Source organism: Phyllobates terribilis, unplaced genomic scaffold, assembly GCF_046119375.1.
Source record: "Phyllobates terribilis strain yellow unplaced genomic scaffold, ASM4611937v1 Scaffold_3__8_contigs__length_932513732, whole genome shotgun sequence".
NCBI classification, from domain to species: domain Eukaryota; kingdom Metazoa; phylum Chordata; class Amphibia; order Anura; family Dendrobatidae; genus Phyllobates; species Phyllobates terribilis.
The window spans coordinates 721,026,080-721,045,825 of NW_027362763.1; the positions used below are offsets into that span (position 1 = coordinate 721,026,080).

The 19,746-nt window shown below is 49.5% G+C and overlaps 2 protein-coding genes across 4 annotated transcripts in view; one reads left to right on the forward strand and one right to left on the reverse strand.

Moving 5' to 3' along the window:
• Positions 1-1,531, reverse strand: part of PREPL (prolyl endopeptidase like) — a 67,478-nt gene extending 65,947 nt beyond the window's left edge. Inside the window, exon 1 of the mRNA XM_073672048.1 lies at positions 1,385-1,531. The gene's annotated coding sequence lies outside the window, so the exon portion shown is untranslated. The remainder of the gene's footprint in view (positions 1-1,384) is intronic.
• CAMKMT (calmodulin-lysine N-methyltransferase) overlaps positions 1,344-19,746 on the forward strand; it is a 659,144-nt gene continuing 640,741 nt past the window's right edge. Inside the window, exon 1 of one of the 3 annotated variants that reach the window (XM_073672051.1) lies at positions 1,344-1,745. In XM_073672051.1, coding sequence (XP_073528152.1) covers positions 1,422-1,745 — 324 coding nt within the window. In that variant the 5' untranslated portion in view covers positions 1,344-1,421. The remainder of the gene's footprint in view (positions 1,746-19,746) is intronic. The other 2 variants (XR_012318072.1, XM_073672049.1) reach the window with 2 other exon arrangements.

The following is a 19,746-nucleotide window of genomic DNA, read 5'->3' on the forward strand; positions in this document are numbered from 1 at the left end:
GTATTTAAATAAAATTTTCCTGTGCTGAGATAATCTTATAAACGTGCCCCTGCTGTGTACTGTGTAATGGCTGTGTCTGACCGTACAGGGACATGGTCTGATCATACCACATCTCCTGGGCAGGGGAGAAAGCAAAAGAGTATACAGACATTACAGCAGGGGATCACAGCTGATTCTTTTTGTGAGATAAAACATTTCCCTGCCTGTTTTTAAACAATGTTTACATCATAGAAATTATCAGCTGTGATCCCCTGCTGTAATGTCTGTATACTCTTTTGCTTTCTCCCCTGTTCAGGAGCTGTGGTACGATCAGACCATGTTCCTGTACAGTCAGACACAGCCATTGATTAAAATGAGCTTTTGTTTCTGGGAAAACCCCTTTAAGTGTTGTAATATGAGATAAGAGTCCATTCCAATGTCCACCTCCTCAAAGCAATCAGTGATGGGTTTCCATGGCTGTCAGCCTGTGGTTTGGCTTCCTAGGAAATAGTTTCCCTATGTACTGCTGTGGTATTGCAGTATAAAGTACAAGGGAGTGAGTGTGAGTTCCTTATGGGGACTAAAATAAAACATTTATCTTTTTAATATTTTTTAAAATATCTAAAGTTTCAACCCCCCTCAATACAAAAATAATTAAAACATTCAGTATTGCACATTTGCAAAAGTCCAATCTATGAAAATATAAAGTTAAATTAACCCATTGAATAAACAATGTAGAAATAAATAAATGTAAACTGCTGCTCTTCGGTCACCGTCCACCACAGAGGTGGATGATCCAAGGCAAAATTGACGGCCATGTCTTTATTTTATACCATTCCCCATCTTAAAGGGGTATTCCCATCTTCAAGATCCTATCCCAATATGTAGTAGGAGTAATATTTAAAATATTAGCAAATACCTCCAATTAGAAAAGTAGTATAGTTCTTCTGATTTGCTATGTCGCTTACCCCAAGTGCAGGGCATTGAAGTAGCTTAGGTATCCATGGTTATGGCAACTCATATAGTGACAGTGATCGTAACCATGGATACCTAAGCTAATGCTATGCCATGCACTTGGAGTAAGCGACATAGCGAATCAGAAGAACTATGCAACATTTCTAATATTATTATTATACCTACTACATATTGGGATAGGATCCTGAAGATGGGAATACCCCTCTAAAGCCAATTTTGTAAAATCCTTGGCCACCCCTTTAAGACATGAAAACTGGGGTAGTGGATAGAAAGCAATGCGCATGAACACGCCACTAAGCCCTGCCATCGCCCCATCACTGCCCTCTGTGCTGCCATTGTGTTTCTCAGCAGTGTAAATGGCTGCGGGTCCGCACAAAGCGCACAGATATCGGGAGCCGCTCACTAACGGGAAACGATAACTACACAGTACCATAGTCACGCTCTACACACGTGGGAGTCGCCTTCTGATGACGTCAGACAAGTTAAGACTCCAGTTTCCGGCATTTAATAAAATCTTGAGCTCTGATTGGTTCATTGGAGAAAGGGGGCGTGTTTACAGTCGGATCGCGTGTTGTTTGTTTTCGGAAGCAGCCCGGTTTCTTTTGACAGGCGGGCGGGCAAAAAAAAAAAAAAAAGACTGTTGTACGAAAATGGAGGGTGAGAGAGAGCAAAGGAGGACTGCACCTGACGGAGAGGCATCCCCGAGTGACACAGCGCGGAAGCAGGAGGAGGATGCGGCTAACAGAGGCAGACACAGCGCTGCAAGAGCTCGCTGGAAAATGCTTGGGCAGGTAATGGAAAGCTGAAATACTGATGATGTGTTTTGGCCCTTTTGGCCACCTGTAGGTAATAAGCTCCAGCACATATGATTAATTATGACCCTTCTGGCCACCTGTAGGGATTCCTTAAAGGGGTAGCCCACTTTTGGACAGCTGCTCATATAATCTTAGTTTATGTTTAACCGATAGTGAAAGGATCAGAGTTATTTATGTCTTTTGAAGCTGATTATGAATGAAACGATTGTCCTGAACAATGTGAAAACACATGTGTGAAAAATCCCACCAAACTGCAAAGAATGAACTGCAGTCTGGGGGGGCTCACTAGATGTTCAATCTGTATACAAATGAGGGGGTCTCTGCTGGATAAGCCCCCTTTTAAAAGCATTTAATCTGTGGTTTCAAACTCCTAGGGTAAAGATTGTCGCTGCCATATTATACCTGAGTGGACTGAGGATAGGTGATGTAGCTGATCTACAGTCAGGTGTGAGGAGGGGCTCTATGGCTGCATGAAAAGAGGTCTGGATTGCAGTTCAGCTCCACTGTCTTCTATCAGTTGATTGCTGTCCAGATCCGCCATTGCTCATTGCTGATTTCAGTATAGAAACTCAATAAAGTCTGATTTGTTGGACAATATCCACACTGGTAAACATCACCGAAATAGATCATAAATCATAAGGAGGGGGAAAGAGAGGAAAAGAGTGTGAATAAATATAAAATATAACTTTTAATATCAATTAAATTAAAATACCAATAAATTTATATATATATAAAATCAAATTGTTACAGACATCCAATTGGATGTATATAGGGTCGATATTATATTATAAACTCAGACCCTGTAAGTCCTGGATTGTGTATTACAGCACATGTAAATTTGTATAAATCCACCACCAATGTCCCTCAAAATTAAAATTAAAGATGGGGAATTGTATAAGGATGTCCCTATTAGATGTCTGTTTCCCTAATATCTCCAAATCTGTCAATATGGAAAATAATTGCGGATCACCGCTAAATTCTGATTAAAAGGTGGATATAAATCAGTATGCGGTATGGGAACTGTAGATTGCTATTTAATGTGACCGCTGTTGCTGTTATCAAAGATATCCACTGTCACAAGTTAATGAGGGTCACTCTTATATTACAAGTGACCATACAAATGAATAAAGCGGGATCCCCGCAAAAATTCACCCGGAGGATAATTCTGACAGTTTGGATAAACGGGGATATATTATGTCCCCGTTAGTTGCGGTGTACAGCGCCCTAAATCTAGACCCCCGCGGCGGTGTAGGGAGCGGGCAGTAATCTGCCAGAGGCAGCTATGTACAGGGCTGCACCTTCGCTCCTAACACCGACAAGCCGTCTCACACGCTGACTGCGTGCACGTGGTAAGCACGCGGCCAGTGTAACCAGGAGCTGTCAAACTCCAGTGAGACGCTATATCGTAGGACCTGACGGGGGCATAGTGAGTGGGTAGGGAAGGGGCATAAGAGTTGTGGCTGACATGCCAATACACAGGACATAGACGTCCCTGACGCGCGTTTCGCCGGCTTTCTCTAAGGTGAATTTTTGCGGGGATCCCGCTTTATTCATTTGTATGGTCACTTGTAATATATTTAGCGGTGATCCGCAATTATTTTCCATAGTGACAGATTTGGAGATATTAGGGAAACAGACATCTAATAGGGACATCCTTATACAATTCCCCATCTTTAATTTTAATTTTGAGGGACATTGGTGGTGGATTTATACAAATTTAGATGTGCTGTAATACACAATCCAGGATTTACAGGGTCTGAGTTTATAATATAATATCGACCCTATATACATCCAATTGGATGTATGTAACAATTTGATTTTATGTATATATAAATTTATTGGTATTTTAATTTAATTGATATTAAAAGTTATATTTTATATTTATTCACACTCTTTTCCTCTCTTTCCCCCTCCTTATGATTTATGATTTCAGTATAGCGCTACATCCTTCTGTCAGCAGGGCTGGAGCTGGGCTGTAGTGTAGGCGGAAGCAGGGCTGTAGTGGGGACGGGAGCGGGACTGGAGCTGGGCTGTAGTATAGACGGGATCGGGACTGGAGCTGGGCTGTAGTATAGACGGGATCGGGACTGGAGCTGGGCTGTAGTATAGACGGGATCGGGACTGGAGCTGGGCTGTAGTATAGACAGGATCGGGACTGGAGCTGGGCTGTAGTATAGACGGGAGCGGGACTGGAGCTGGGCTGTAGTATAGACGGGATCGGGACTGGAGCTGGGCTGTAGTATAGACGGGAGCGGGACTGGAGCTGGGCTGTAGTATAGATGGGAGCGGAACTGGAGCTGGGCTGTAGTATAGACGGGAGCGGGACTGGAGCTGGGCTGTAATATAGATGGGAGCGGGGCTGTAGCTGGGCTGTAGTATAGATGGGAGCTGGGCTGTAGTGCAGATGGGAGCGGGACGGGAGCAGGGCTGTAGTGCGGACAGGAGTGGGACGGGAGCTGGGCTGTAGTGCGGACGGGAGCGGGACGGGAGCTGGGCTGTAGTGCGGACGGGAGCGGGACGGGAGCTGGGCTGTAGTGCGGACGGGAGCGGGACTGGAGCTGGGCTGTAGTGCGGACGGGAGCGGGGCTGGAGCTGGGCTGTAGTGCAGACGGGAGCGGGACTGGAGCTGGGCTGTAGTATATTCTGGAGCTGGGCTGTAGTGCGGACGGGAGCAGGACGGGAGCTGGGCTGTAGTGCGGACGGGAGCGGGACTGGAGCTGGGCTGTAGTGCGGACGGGAGCGGGACTGGAGCTGGGCTGTAGTGCGGACGGGAGCGGGACTGGAGCTGGGCTGTAGTGCGGACGGGAGCGGGACTGGAGCTGGGCTGTAGTGCGGACGGGAGCGGGACTGGAGCTGGGCTGTAGTGCGGACGGGAGCGGGACTGGAGCTGGGCTGTAGTGCGGACGGGAGCGGGACTGGAGCTGGGCTGTAGTGCGGACGGGAGCGGGACTGGAGCTGGGCTGTAGTGCGGACGGGAGCGGGACTGGAGCTGGGCTGTAGTGCGGACGGGAGCGGGACTGGAGCTGGGCTGTAGTGCGGACGGGAGCGGGACTGGAGCTGGGCTGTAGTGCGGACGGGAGCGGGACTGGAGCTGGGCTGTAGTGCGGACGGGAGCGGGACTGGAGCTGGGCTGTAGTGCGGACGGGAGCGGGACTGGAGCTGGGCTGTAGTGCGGACGGGAGCGGGACTGGAGCTGGGCTGTAGTGCGGACGGGAGCGGGACTGGAGCTGGGCTGTAGTGCGGACGGGAGCGGGACTGGAGCTGGGCTGTAGTGCGGACGGGAGCGGGACTGGAGCTGGGCTGTAGTGCGGACGGGAGCGGGACTGGAGCTGGGCTATAGTGCGGACGGGAGCGGGACTGGAGCTGGGCTATAGTGCGGACGGGAGCGGGACTGGAACTGGGCTGTAGTGCGGACGGGAGCGGGACTGGAGCTGGGCTGTAGTGCGGACGGGAGCGGGGCTGGAGCTGGGCTGTAGTGCGGACGGGAGCGGGGCTGGAGCTGGGCTGTAGTATAGACGGGAGCGGGGCTGGAGCTGGGCTGTAGTATAGATGGGAGCGGGGCTGGAGCTGGGCTGTAGTATAGATGGGAGCGGGGCTGGAGCTGGGCTGTAGTATAGATGGGAGCGGGGCTGGAGCTGGGCTGTAGTATAGATGGGAGCGGGGCTGGAGCTGGGCTGTAGTATAGATGGGAGCGGGGCTGGAGCTGGGCTGTAGTATAGATGGGAGCGGGGCTGGAGCTGGGCTGTAGTATAGATGGGAGCGGGGCTGGAGCTGGGCTGTAGCGCGGACGGGAGCGGGGCTGGAGCTGGGCTGTAGCGCGGACGGGAGCGGGGCTGGAGCTGGGCTGTAGCGCGGACGGGAGCGGGGCTGGAGCTGGGCTGTAGCGCGGACGGGAGCGGGGCTGGAGCTGGGCTGTAGCGCGGACGGGAGCGGGGCTGGAGCTGGGCTGTAGCGCGGACGGGAGCGGGGCTGGAGCTGGGCTGTAGCGCGGACGGGAGCGGGACTGGAGCTGGGCTGTAGCGCGGACGGGAGCGGGGCTGGAGCTGGGCTGTAGCGCGGACGGGAGCGGGGCTGGAGCTGGGCTGTAGCGCGGACGGGAGCGGGGCTGGAGCTGGGCTGTAGCGCGGACGGGAGCGGGGCTGGAGCTGGGCTGTAGCGCGGACGGGAGCGGGGCTGGAGCTGGGCTGTAGCGCGGACGGGAGCGGGGCTGGGGCTGGAGCTGGGCTGTAGCGCGGACGGGAGCGGGGCTGGAGCTGGGCTGTAGCGCGGACGGGAGCGGGGCTGGAGCTGACTCTGTCTTCCAGCTCATACAGAAACTGACCACTGTAGCCAATCAGCGGCCACTGATTGACTATTGCGTTTACTTGACAACCATCTATGGAAGAGGAAGCAAGAAACCTGTCTGGAATAACCAGCAGCAGTATGGAGGAGCAGTGGGTGTATGATAAGAAAGTATATTATTTTGTTTTAACAATTTTTTTTTTTTTAGCACCTATTTACATACTTTATTTGTGGCCAAATCCCGAGGAGCAGGTGAGGATTGATCATTCCCCATTGTGGTGCATTTTATAAATGTATTGCTACATCTATGAAAAAGTATATAATAAGTTTAGGTTTACTGTTTTTTTAATACGTTTAGACTACAAAAAAAGTGTTAGATTTATGTAAACTGTCAGGGAAAAAAAGTCACGGTCGGGTGAGCACATATATGTGAAAAAATTAAAAAGTGACCGTCGGTCATGCTTGATACTGAATAATGAAGGACTCCTCGCCTTGCCATCTCCTCTGGTTACACGTCACGATTGGACCTTGTAGGGATGTGGATCTCTTTGGGATTATGGATCCGGCAGGAGGTTATGAGGAGGCAGCATTATTTGACTGCTGATGACTTGAGCTATTCGTTTTTTGGTAGGAGGTAAGCAGCTCTCTGAAATCTATAAAATATTTCTTCTCCTTCGTTCTTGATGACATGAGAGGGTGAACACTTAATCCGTTGTTCGGGGAGGTCAAGTGCTTGTCGTTTTATTGTCTGACATGATGTGACATTGAGAAGAATTGTATGGGCTGGAATCCATTCTGAGCCCCATCTGCTGTCAACAGATAGTCAATGGGATGATGGGCTCTTAATGTGCCTTCTCTTTGTGAGGTTTATTGCAGTTCATTAAAAAAAAAAGCCCTCACGATCATTTTCATTGCTGAAAAGAAGATGCAGAATCCTATATGCCGATCGCTAGCTGCTCTGGATAAAGAAGCCATCAAAGATTTTATGTCCTCAGACAATAAGGATCCTATCTATTGTAATGCGGCAGGAAAAACTGCCAGCGTTGCCTATACTCACCGGAAGCATAGCCTCTGTCGGCCGATTCATGTGAGACGTGCAAGGTCTAATGTACGAGAGCTTCGAGAGACCTCCAGCACTACAGCTAGTCGGATCGCTACCATTAGAGCTCAACCTGCTCAAACACAGACATTCTGCTGCAAGTTCTCCTGAAACGACAGTTACATTTTAGCATTTTTTTTAAACTATAAATTAAAAGTGTAACTGTCATTTCTGGAGAACTTGCAGCAGAATATCTGTGTTTGCCTTTAGCTCCTCCCACCCCCTCTCTTCTTCATAGAATCTTATATCACCAACTGTTATTTTCTACAAGATTCTACAGGCAGACACGGACTTTCGGCTGCAAGTTCTCCTGAAACAACAGTTGCACTTTTAGCTTTTTTTCACAATAGTTTTAAAGTTTAACTGTTGTTTCTGGTGAACTTGCAGCAGAATATCTGTCTGTCTTAAGCTCCTCCTCCCTACTCCATAGATTACAGTTGGTACTTGTAAGATTTTATCTCAGTAATGTGAAAATCTGTCTTCACTGAACCCAGATTTTTATAGTTTTACGATGAGCTAGAACGCATGTTGATGTAAGTGCAATGTGTAGGTGCACATTCACACTGTGGCCATTCACAAACATAAAGCATAACCTAGAATAAAAACAAAATAAGCAAATCCCCTGCAGTAAGTAAATGGTGATAGTATTAGTACATGTAAATAACATAGGATACTTAGACACTGTTTTGATCTAAAATAGCATAAAAGCCATCCCACTGCGACAAGGTGACCCCAATCAGAGTGATCCCTAACTCTATTAACTCACCTCGATAAGTGCCAGCAGGCTTCAAAATGGATGGGGGCAGAGCAGGACCCAGGTCTGACTATTTAAACACCTGCCCGTGGAAAGCTATATAAAATAAATGCACTGCCCAAAAAAAAGGGGGAGCCATGCCACTGTGGGTACAAAGTACAAAAAACTAAATCAAAACCAAAGAAATCAGCTGGAAGAGAAGTTGATATAAGTGTAATGCATTTGTTTACCGTGGCAGGTCTAGTGTTTAGGTGTAAACCTTTCCATGGGCAGGTGTTAAACAGACAGACCTGGGTCCTGCTCTGCCCCCATCTGTTGAGGCCGGCTGACAGAGAGAGGTTTTACTTTAGGGATAGGACCATCCCGATTGGGTACACCTTGTCATGGTGGAATGGCTTTTACGTTTTTTGATCAAAATAATGTCCTCTAAGTACCCTATGTTATTTACATATAATATTGCTATTAATTTACCATTTATTTATTCTAGGTTATACAGGTGCTTCTCACTAAATTAGAATATCATCTAAAAGGTAATTTATTTCAGTTCTTCAATACAAAAAGTGAAACTCCTATATTACATAGTCATTACAAACAGAGTGATCTATTTCAAGTGTTTATTTCTGTCAATGTTGATGATTGTGGCTTACAGCCAATGAAAACACAAAAGTCATTATCTCAGTAAATTAGAATAATTAACAAAAAACACCTGCAAAGGCTTCTGAAGCATTTTAAAAAGGTCTTTTAGTCTATTTCAGTAGGCTCCACAAAACTTTTAGGATTTGTCTAGTTCGGAATCCTATTCCTTTGAATTAAGAAAATTATTTTCAGAGAGGAAGAGGACTAGAACTCTAGTGCCATCTATAGGAAGTAGCAATCTTTAAAGTCAGTATCGACGCTCTAACGAGCCTTGTCACATGACTTAGGATTAAAGCCAAAACCTCAATTTGCAGACACTGTGTTTCAGGGTACTGCCTTTCCGCACTGTAAAGTGTGAGATATGGTTTGGCTGAGTGAGAGTCGTCTGGCCGGAATCCAAAGGGTAATGTTTCTCCTTGCAAAGAGCGATATGTCAAGCCTGGCATGCCCAGGTGAGGAGACTTTTAAGCCGCAATACTCCTCTGAGGAAATATGCAAATTGTCTCTTCCTATAGGTGGCACTAGAGTTCTAGTCCTCTTCCTTTTCTGAAGAGACAATTTGCATATTTCCCAGAAGAGCAATGCGGCTTAAAAGTCTCCTCACCTTGGCATGTCAGGCTTGACATGTCACTCTCCTCAAGGAGAAACGTTACTCCTTGGATCCCACTTTTGAATCCAGGTAATGCAGTCTCTTACCTATAGGAAGACTGATCATTATGTCTTTATATGTTTATTTTTCTTTTTATTACCTTAATTTTGACTCTAGTTTCTTATACAGAGGGAATGCACCCCTGTGCTTTGTCTAGCACAGTATAAGATCCTATCATTGAGGGCTCAATGTATTTGGTTCATCTTTCAGCTGTCGTGCAACACTTCAAAAATTGTAATGAATTTGTCGTCTGCATTCGGCAATTCCCCTTTTGATTAGTCGGTGACATCTCAAATAGTTTTACGCCAGAATTTTGGTGAAAACTGTTTGATATTTTGGCCCCACTGACCCACAATAAATGGAGTCCAAAAGTGCCAGATGTTTTAACAAAGGGGTTGTTATATATGTCAGATACATCTCTGCTCGACTGATACTTTGTTGGTATTGGTAACGTAAAATGTTTGCGGTGATCCTATCGTACATTTAAAGGGGTTGTATGTGTGTGTGTGTGTGTATATATATATATATATATATATATATATATATATATATATATATATATATAATATATTTATTACAGGGTGGACAGAAAGTGTAATAAGGTTATGAAGGGGGAGATTTATCAAACATGGTGTAAAGTGAAACTGTCTCAGTTGCCCTTAGCAACCAATCAGATTCCACTCTTCATTCCTCACAGACTCTTTGGAAAATGAAAGGTGGAATCTGATTGGTTGCTAAGGGCAACTGACCCAGTTTCACAGATCTAGTTTTCACACATAGATCTCCCCCAAATCTGTTTTCTTTTCAGATAACACATAATGGCAAATAATTTAAATACAGATCAAAGAAAATGGATTTTAACAGAGTATTGAAAATCTCAAAATGCTGAAACCGTTAGAGCAAATTGAGTTGAAACATTTGGTACTCAAGCCCCAAAGAGACAAACCATTTACCGCATTTGTGACAAATTCAATGCCACTGGCTCAATCCTTAATGCTCCAAAAACTGGTCGACCCAAAACAGTCTGTGCAGAAGATAATAAACAATTTGTTGCTGAAACATTTGTTCAGAGTCCAAAAAAGTCCACAAGAAGAGCCTCTGTGGAATTGGGAATTTCACGAGCTTCTATCATGCGAATCCTGAAATCTATTGGGTGGAACGTTTATCGTCCACGTCTAATTCATGGTTTATTGGAGGATGATCCAGACAGGCGGCTGCAATTTAGTGCGATTATGCTTAACGAAATTGAAGAAAACCCAGTAATTTTAGATAACATTATGTGGAGTGATGAAGCTTCTTTCAAATTCTCCGGCCATATTAACAAACATCATTGTATTTACTGGTATAATGAGAACATGCATTTAACATTAGAGCAACAACTAAATGAGCCTGGTGTCAATGTTTGGGGTGGGATTTCAAGTTTTGGTGTTTTAGGACCAATATTTTTTGATGGGACAGTCACAGGAGATAAGTATCTCGAAATTCTAATGAATCAAGTTGTTCCCCAATTACAGCAACAGCCTAATTCAAATGACCTTTATTTCCAACAGGATGGGGCCCCTCCACATTATTCAAGAGTAGTCCGCGAGTATCTTGATGAAACATTTCCTAATAAATGGATTGGCCGAAGAGGCCCACTTGATTGGCCGGCACATTCACCAGACTTGACCCCAATGGATATTTTCTTTTGGAGAGTACTCAAGGACAAAGTTTATAGTCAAAAACCAAAAAGTGTCAGTGATTTGAAAAATTACATAAGAGATGCATTTCAAGAAATTAATACCCAAAGAGACTTGTGCAAAAAAGTTTGTTGAAGCGTAAGAGGCGACTTCAAAGCTGTGCAAATTGTAATAGAAAATAGTTTGAGCACCTGCTTTGATAAAATTTAAGGGCTTTTGCATTATTGTTCAGAATAAATTTTAATTGTCAATGTAATGCTTGTGTTAGTAAATATAATTTTATATATAAATCAAAATAAATGTTATTATTTTCTGTCCACCTACTTTTGGACCAGCCTGTGTATGTTTGTGTATGTATGTATATATATATATATATATATATATATATATATATATATATATATATATATATATATATATATATATATATATATATATATATATATATATATATATATTAGGGCGATCTAAAAGTAATGATAATCAATACTAAACACAATGAATATAGTAAAAAAAAAAATATTTTTCTACATAGTCTCCTAACAAGTGTATACGTTTAGTCCATCTCTTTTCTAAACTTAGAGTTCCCTTTGAAAAAAATTCTTGATCTTGACCCTCAAAAAAATCCCCAACAGCGGTTATCACGTCGCTATTGTCGTCAAAAAACGGACGCCATAACCTTCCCTGCTGAGCTTGACACTTTGAATTTCTTCGGCGTCGGTTCGTTGGCTCTTTTCCATGTCATCGATTGTTGTTTCGTTTCGGGATCAAAGTGGTGGATCCAGGTCTCGTCCATGGTCAAAAAACGTGACAAAAAATTCTCCTTGTCTGCTTGGAACTTTTCGAGATTTGCTATTGAAATGTCAACTCGTTTCTTCTTTTACTCGTCGGTTAACATTTTTGGCACCCAACGCGCCCAGACCTTTCTCATATGCAATTCTTTTGCAAGGATTCTTTGAATACTGCCATATGAGATCCCTGTGACCTCAGCTACATGCCTGATAGTCACTCTTCGATCGGCCAATACAACTTCTTCAACTTTTTTCACGTTTTCTTCATTGAGGGACGTGGATGGGCGTCCTTCACGATGTTCATCTTCCGTCAATGTTCTTCCCAGCTTAAATTCCTTGGCCCAGCGTGCAACTGTGGAATATGGAGGAGAAGAGTCCCCCAATGTTTCCACCAAGTCGCTGTGTATGTCTTTGGTAGTCATTTTTTTTCAAGCAGAGGTATTTGATGACAGCTCTGAGCTCGTTTTTTTCCATTTTGATGTTCACTCCTCGGCAGTTCCTATTCAAATGAATGTAGCTCCCGGGAATCGTGGCCTATTTAAGTGATTTTTTTTCCTGGACTAGTGGGTACCTAAGAGAGAAGAAAACATTTTATTTTAATTTGTGTGTGTGTGATGAAAGCCGGCCGGTGGGTGCAGCTCTCTGGCGCCCCCTTACCTCTCAGGTCAGTCAAGGTACTGCACCTAGAGAAAGTAGTGCCAGGAAGCTGCAACCAGCGCAGGGAACACGGTAGTGTGTTATCCCTTCAACGTCACTAAACCGTAACGTCACTACACAGCACAACTCGCTAGCGCCCTCTTAGCCTCAGGTCAGTCAAGGAACTGCACCTAGGATAAGCGGTCGCCAGAGAGACTGTCCTGTAACCTACTGGGTATCGGGGCCCTCTGTAGTGAGGGCGGTATATATATCTTCCTTGGCCGCGCCAGGAATATATATATCTGAACCTCCGACCGTCACTACCAGCCTTCCCCAATCCCCAGTTGGTATGCTGCCACCAGTCCCTATTTTAGATATACGCCCAGTCCGTGAATGGGCCTATATCGGGTCAGGAACCAACCCTGGGTAGCGTTTTTGGCTTGAGCCGAGCTCACACGGACGTGCGTTCGTTATGCAGAATAAAAGGCAGGCCCACAATTACTTGAGGTAATTGATTATAATAATACACTAGATACACGATATACAACTAAATATACACAGGTATAAGGTCAGGCTAAACTATACAACAATGGAATACAACACACAGAATCACCACAGCATATCAGTTACCGGTTTCTTGATTCTCTTGTGACGCAGGGAGAGGATTCTGCGGTCGCAGGCACGGTTCTTTGTTACAGGCTGAGGCCTACCACCGCATGGTCAAACTGCTCCTCCCCTTGGTGGCCTCAGCTGGTGCTCAGATGTTCAGCACACCACTCTTGGGTCAAGACTGACTTATCTCTTGTCTGTCCTGCTATCTTACCTGCCCCGTCCCGCCCACTGCTGGTGAGGTCAGCTGGCTCAGTCTCCACCCTCAGGTCTAACTTCGATCAGAAGCCCAAATTCTATGGAACCCAATAACTTCTTCTGGGATGGTCTCATGATACCCCCAGGGGTTCCCATGGATTCGGGCCGCCGTAACCGACCTTTTGATATCAATTATGATACCATACGGTCCTCAGGAATGGCTCCGCGCTATATCTTGGCTTCCAGAGCACGTACAAACGTCTACCGCGGAGGCTTGTGTGCGCAATGGCTCCGGGACGCCGTGATATTTTTTTATTGGCCCATCCCACGCAACATGCGTGTACTATTCATGTTTCTATATCTTATGCCTCCATGCTTGTGACAGACAAAGAAACTAGTCCTATGGGACAAATGGTCAGGTACAGATAGACGAAGCACCCCCCCCTGCTGGCTGTGTTTCCTCTCGAAGTCTTTGAAGCTCCTAGCATTCAAGTGTTAAGTAGGCTTCTTATCTTACAGGAGCCTGGATGGGGGGAAACTATCTAGTTGACGTTTTAACAGAAGGTCCCAAGGGTGGGGGCTGCTGAAGTGTGGCCATCCCTGGATATGATTTATCATTACCAAGATGGCGGCTACAGGTTCATCACACCTCCCCCTATACGAGGGCGCGAGGGGGTAGCACATTCCTGTGTTCCCCCGTGCGTCCTTCTGCACCCTCCCCTTGCCGGGATAACCCGTCAGCGTTACCGTGGTCACGGCCTCTTCTGTGGCGAATGGAGAAGTGGTACTGCTGGAGAGCGAGGCTCCAGCGTAGCAACCTGCCATTCGACCCAGAGACCGTGTGTAACCAGCTGAGGGGGTTGTGGTCCGTCTCCACGGTGAAATGGCTCCCGTACAAGTAGGGCTGCAGACGCTGCAGGGCCCATACAATTGCCAGGCATTCTTTTTCCACCGTGGAGTAAGCCACCTCCCGGGGCAGTAGCTTCCTGCTCAGGTACAAGACAGGATGTTCCTGGCCTGTCGTGTTGACCTGACTTAGCACAGCACCGAGGCCAAAGTCACTGGCGTCGGTCTGTACCACAAACGGCCGGTCGAAGTCGGCAGCTTGCAGTACAGGGGAGCTACTTAGGGCGGCCTTGAGTGCCCCGAAAGCTGTCTCGCAGGCGACTGTCCAGTCGACTGCGACGGGCAGCTTCTTCTTGGTGAGGTCCGTCAGGGGCTTGGCCAGGGTGCTATAGTGTGGGACGAACCTCCTATAGTACCCGGCGGTCCCCAAGAAGGACATCACCTGCTTTTTGGTCCTAGGAGTGGGCCAGGATGCGATGGCATCCACTTTCCCCGGTTCTGGCTTCAGAACCCCCCCGCCTACCCGGTGACCCAGGTAGAGGACCTCACTCATGCCCAGCTGGCACTTTTCCGGCTTGATGGTCAAGCCTGCCCGGTGGATCCGACCGAGCACCTGCCGCAGGTGCTCTAGGTGATCCTCCCAAGTGGGACTGAAGACTGCAATATCGTCCAAGTACGCAGCCGCGTACCCTTCAAGTCCCTCAAGCAGCGTATTGACCATCCGCTGAAAAGTGGCAGGGGCATTCTTCATGCCGAATGGCATCACTGTGGACTCGTACAGTCCAAAAGGGGTGATAAAGGCAGAGCGTTCCCTTGCCGCGGGGGTCAGAGGAATCTGCCAGTACCCCCGGCTCAGATCCATGATGGTCAGGTACTTAGCCCCGGCCATCCGATCGAGCAGGTCATCGATGCGTGGTATGGGGAACGCATCGGTGGCCGTTACAGCGTTGAGCCCCCGGTAGTCCACGCAGAACCGTGTAGTTCGGTCCTTCTTTGGTACGAGGACTACAGGCGAGGCCCACGCGCTGCTGGATGCCTGGATCACCCCCAGCTTCAGCATCTCGTCTATCTCTTGGCGCCTGTTTCCCTGCACCTCGAAAGAGACCCGATATGCTGAACGCCGGATCGGCGGGTGATCGCCAGTGTCCACGTCGTGGACAGCCATCTCAGTCCTTCCGGGCAGGCTGCTGAACAGCCCCCGGAAGGGGTGCAGGGTGGTCCCCAGCTGGGACCGTTGGTCCTCCGTGAGCTGGTGGCCAACCCCCACATCCTCGATGGACCCACCCGCCTTGGCTTGGGTGAGCAGATCCAGGAGGGTTTCTACCTCTCCTTCCTCGGGAAGGTTGCACACTGGGTGGGCAGTCGCTTCCCGCTCATGATGAGCCTTCATCATGTTCACGTGGAAGGCCTTCCTCCTTCCACGGGCGTGATCCAGGGTGACCAGATAGGTGACGGCATTGAGTTTCTGGTGCACGAAGTAGGGACCTTCCCAGGCTGCCTGAAGCTTGTTCTGTGGTACGGGGACCAGTACCCACACCTTTTGACCCACCTGGTAGGTCCTCTCACAAGCATTCTGGTCGTACCACCGCTTCTGGTCGGCCTGGGCCTGGGCCATATTGTCCTGCACCAGCTTTGCCAAGGCCATCATCCTGTCCCGGTGGCGCACGACATACTCGATGACCGACACCTCGGGGGTGGCCAAATCCCCTTCCCATGCTTCCTTCACCAGAGCCAGGGGGCCCCGTACCCGTCGCCCGTACAGGAGCTCAAAGGGGGAGAACCCCGTTGAGGCCTGCGGAACCTCCCGGTAAGCAAATAGGAGGTGTGGGAGGTGACGCTCCCAGTCTCTCCCGTGGGAGTCGACCAACATCTTAAGCATCTGCTTTAAGGTGCCATTGAACCGCTCACACAGGCCATTAGTCTGTGGGTGATACGGGCTGGCCACCAGATGTTGCACCTGCATTTGCTTACAGAGGGACTCCATCAGCCGCGACATGAACTGGGTCCCTCGGTCGGTGAGCATTTCTTGGGGGAAACCCACTCTGGAGAAGATCTCCAGTAAGGCGGTAGCCACCTTGTCGGCCCGAATGGACGACAAAGCTACCGCTTCCGGGTACCGGGTGGCATAGTCCACTACCGTGAGTATGAAGCATTTCCCGGAGTGGCTGGGAGTGGACAGAGGTCCAATAAGATCCACAGCGACCCTCGAGAAAGGCTCTTCGATGATTGGCAGAGTTACCAGTGGGGCTTTGGGGCGCGGCCCCGCCTTCCCCACCCTCTGACAGGTGTCACACGAACGGCAGTAGGCACCCACCGCGGCTCCCATCCCAGGCCAGTAGAAATGCTGAGCTATCCTGGCCTTGGTTTTAGCGATCCCTAGGTGTCCGGCCATCGGAATCTCGTGTGCGATCCGCAACAATTCCGCCCTGAACGGATAGGGTACCACTAACTGTCGGTCCCTGGGCCACGCCTCCGGTGAACCCTGCTGGACCGTTACCCGGTACAGCCGTCCCTGGTCCCAGACCACCCGCTCGCAGTCTGACTCCATGGGAGGCTGTGCCGCCTGTTCCTTGAGAGCTTTCAGGCTGTCGTCTGCTTCCAACGCAGCCTGAAATTCCTGACTTGATGTGGCCAGAATCGACGAAACTGCCACATCCTCTGTCAGCCCCTCCGGGCATGTCACCTGGCCGCTGTCTGACCCGGCAGACACTTGGTCAGAAGTGGGGAAGCCGTCGGACCTCTGCAAGGCTCCTTGGGCTCCGGCGCTCCCACTCCTGGTGACAGCGGCTATGACCGCTGTGACCGTGGGTAGTGCCTGCTTCCCCTCTGTTTCTGACCAAGCCGCCCGATCAGGCAGGCTTCCTAGGCCTTTGGACATCTCGGATGTGAGGAACTCCTGCCCTGGGGTCTTACCTGGCGGCTCCTCTCTTGGGACACCCCCACCTCCCATGGCCTGTTCCTCCCCCTGCAGTGGGCCTATACTCAGCAGCCTGGATACCCCTGGGAGCCCTACACTGCCGGTAGCTGCCCCCCTCTCCATCCCTGAGCTTCCCTCTACAGAATCCTGCCCGCCCCCTCCCTCACCGGAGGACAAGAGGTCACGGCACGCCGGCTGAGCACCTCTGCGGGCATCCCCACACTCCCCACCTGCTTTCACTAACCCTGTTTGTGTTGTGTCTGTGCAGGTGTTACCCTCAGGTTTCACTCCCTCCTCCTCAGCAGGACACACACTACATACAACATGGTTGGCATTAGCAGCAGACAAATCAATACACTCTTGGGGGGCCGAACTTGGGGGTTCAGAGGGTACATACTGCGATACTAGACGCCCCAAGTCGGTCCCTAATAAAACATTTGCGGGAATATTTGGCGTTACTCCCACCTCCCGCATCCCCCTTCCGGCACCCCAGTCCAAATACACCATGGCAACGGGAAGTGCCGGCTCCACGCCTCCAACCCCGGAGACGGAAAGAGTCTTTCCTGGTACCAAGTCCTGGGGGGACACCACCTCAGGCCGTACCAGTGTTCGTTCAGCGCCCGTGTCCCGCAGTCCCATGACCGCAGAACGGCCTATGGTGACGGGTTGGATGTTGTCCAGGGACCTACCACCACCCCCTCCCACACACAAAACATTGGGCGCTCTCTGGGACTGGGATGGGGTCTTTTGGCGCTGGGGACACTCAGCCCTAAAGTGTCCTGGTTTGTTGCATAGATGACAACGTCTTACGTCTGGTCCTTGCCTGGAGAGGGCAACAGGGGGATACACCCCTTGTGTTCTAGGGGCCGGGGAAACAGGGGCATGACTGGGCTTACCCCCTCTCCAGGTGCTGCTGGCAGACTTCTTCAGCTCAGGCGCCCTGTTATTGGCATACTCGTCTGCCAGGGCGGCTGTAGCAGAAGCCCCTGTTGGTTTTCGGTCACGGAGGAACTGTCGGAGGTCCTCTGGGCAGTTCCACAAGAACTGCTCCGTGACGAACAGTTCCTGGACCTCCTGGCGGGTAGTAAGCGCTAGACCCGAGGTCCAGTGCTCTGCGGCTCTCAACAGCGCCCGCATATGATCGGTCCAGGTGTCCTTGGGGCCACGCAGCAGGCTCCGGAACTTCTGGCGGTACGACTCGGGAGTGAGGTTGTACTGCCGGATCAGGGCCCGCTTGATGCAGTCGTAGTTCTGTACCTCCCCGGCAGGTAAGTCCCCCAAGGCATCCAGGGACTTACCCCTCAAACGGGGGGTCAGGTATCTGGCCCACTGATCCCGGGCCAGATGGTGCTGAAGACAGGTCCGTTCAAATGCCACCAGAAAGGAGTCCAGGTCCCCATCCTTCTCCAGTAGAGGGAAGTCCTCAGCTCGGACTTTGGACGACTTGGTCTCCTGATGGGTTGGTTGCTCTAGCGGAAGCCCCCGCTGGGCCAGGTCCAGTTGGTGCTGGCGCTCCGCAGCTCGCTCTGCACGCTCCGCAGCCTCCCGGTGCTCTGCAGCTTCACGCTCCGCAGCCTCCCGGCGCTCTGCAGCTTCGCGCTCCTCCTCCGCTGCCTTCTCTGATGCTGCCAGGAGGGTTTTGTAGACGGCATCGCCATGAGACTGGAGACTTGCCATAGCCGCTTGTAAAAGGGCTTGTGATCTGGACAGGCTGGGCTGGGTAGGTGGTGGGCAGCCCACTGCGGGACCGTATACTGGGGACTGGCTCCCTGAGGTGCCCGGGCTGGACTCCTCCTCGCCATGAGTAACAATGTCCTCCCCTCCTGCCACACGGACCGTAGCATTAGCCTCCTGCAGGGTCTTGCTCCTGGTGCCGTCTGCCATCTTGGTAACCGACACCGCTGCAACCCTGAGTTTGCACACACCTTGTTATACTTTTAGCCTGACCGTCTAACGTTGGGCTGACCTTAAGACTCCAGCAGTGGAAGTTACCACTGGCAGTCTTTAGTGCCTGGGAGTAGGGGTCCCACAACACTATTATTCTGCAATCCCACCGCTCTGCCACCAATGTGATGAAAGCCGGCCGGTGGGTGCAGCTCTCTGGCGCCCCCTTACCTCTCAGGTCAGTCAAGGTACTGCACCTAGAGAAAGTAGTGCCAGGAAGCTGCAACCAGCGCAGGGAACACGGTAGTGTGTTATCCCTTCAACGTCACTAAACCGTAACGTCACTACACAGCACAACTCGCTAGCGCCCTCTTAGCCTCAGGTCAGTCAAGGAACTGCACCTAGGATAAGCGGTCGCCAGAGAGACTGTCCTGTAACCTACTGGGTATCGGGGCCCTCTGTAGTGAGGGCGGTATATATATCTTCCTTGGCCGCGCCAGGAATATATATATCTGAACCTCCGACCGTCACTACCAGCCTTCCCCAATCCCCAGTTGGTATGCTGCCACCAGTCCCTATTTTAGATATACGCCCAGTCCGTGAATGGGCCTATATCGGGTCAGGAACCAACCCTGGGTAGCGTTTTTGGCTTGAGCCGAGCTCACACGGACGTGCGTTCGTTATGCAGAATAAAAGGCAGGCCCACAATTACTTGAGGTAATTGATTATAATAATACACTAGATACACGATATACAACTAAATATACACAGGTATAAGGTCAGGCTAAACTATACAACAATGGAATACAACACACAGAATCACCACAGCATATCAGTTACCGGTTTCTTGATTCTCTTGTGACGCAGGGAGAGGATTCTGCGGTCGCAGGCACGGTTCTTTGTTACAGGCTGAGGCCTACCACCGCATGGTCAAACTGCTCCTCCCCTTGGTGGCCTCAGCTGGTGCTCAGATGTTCAGCACACCACTCTTGGGTCAA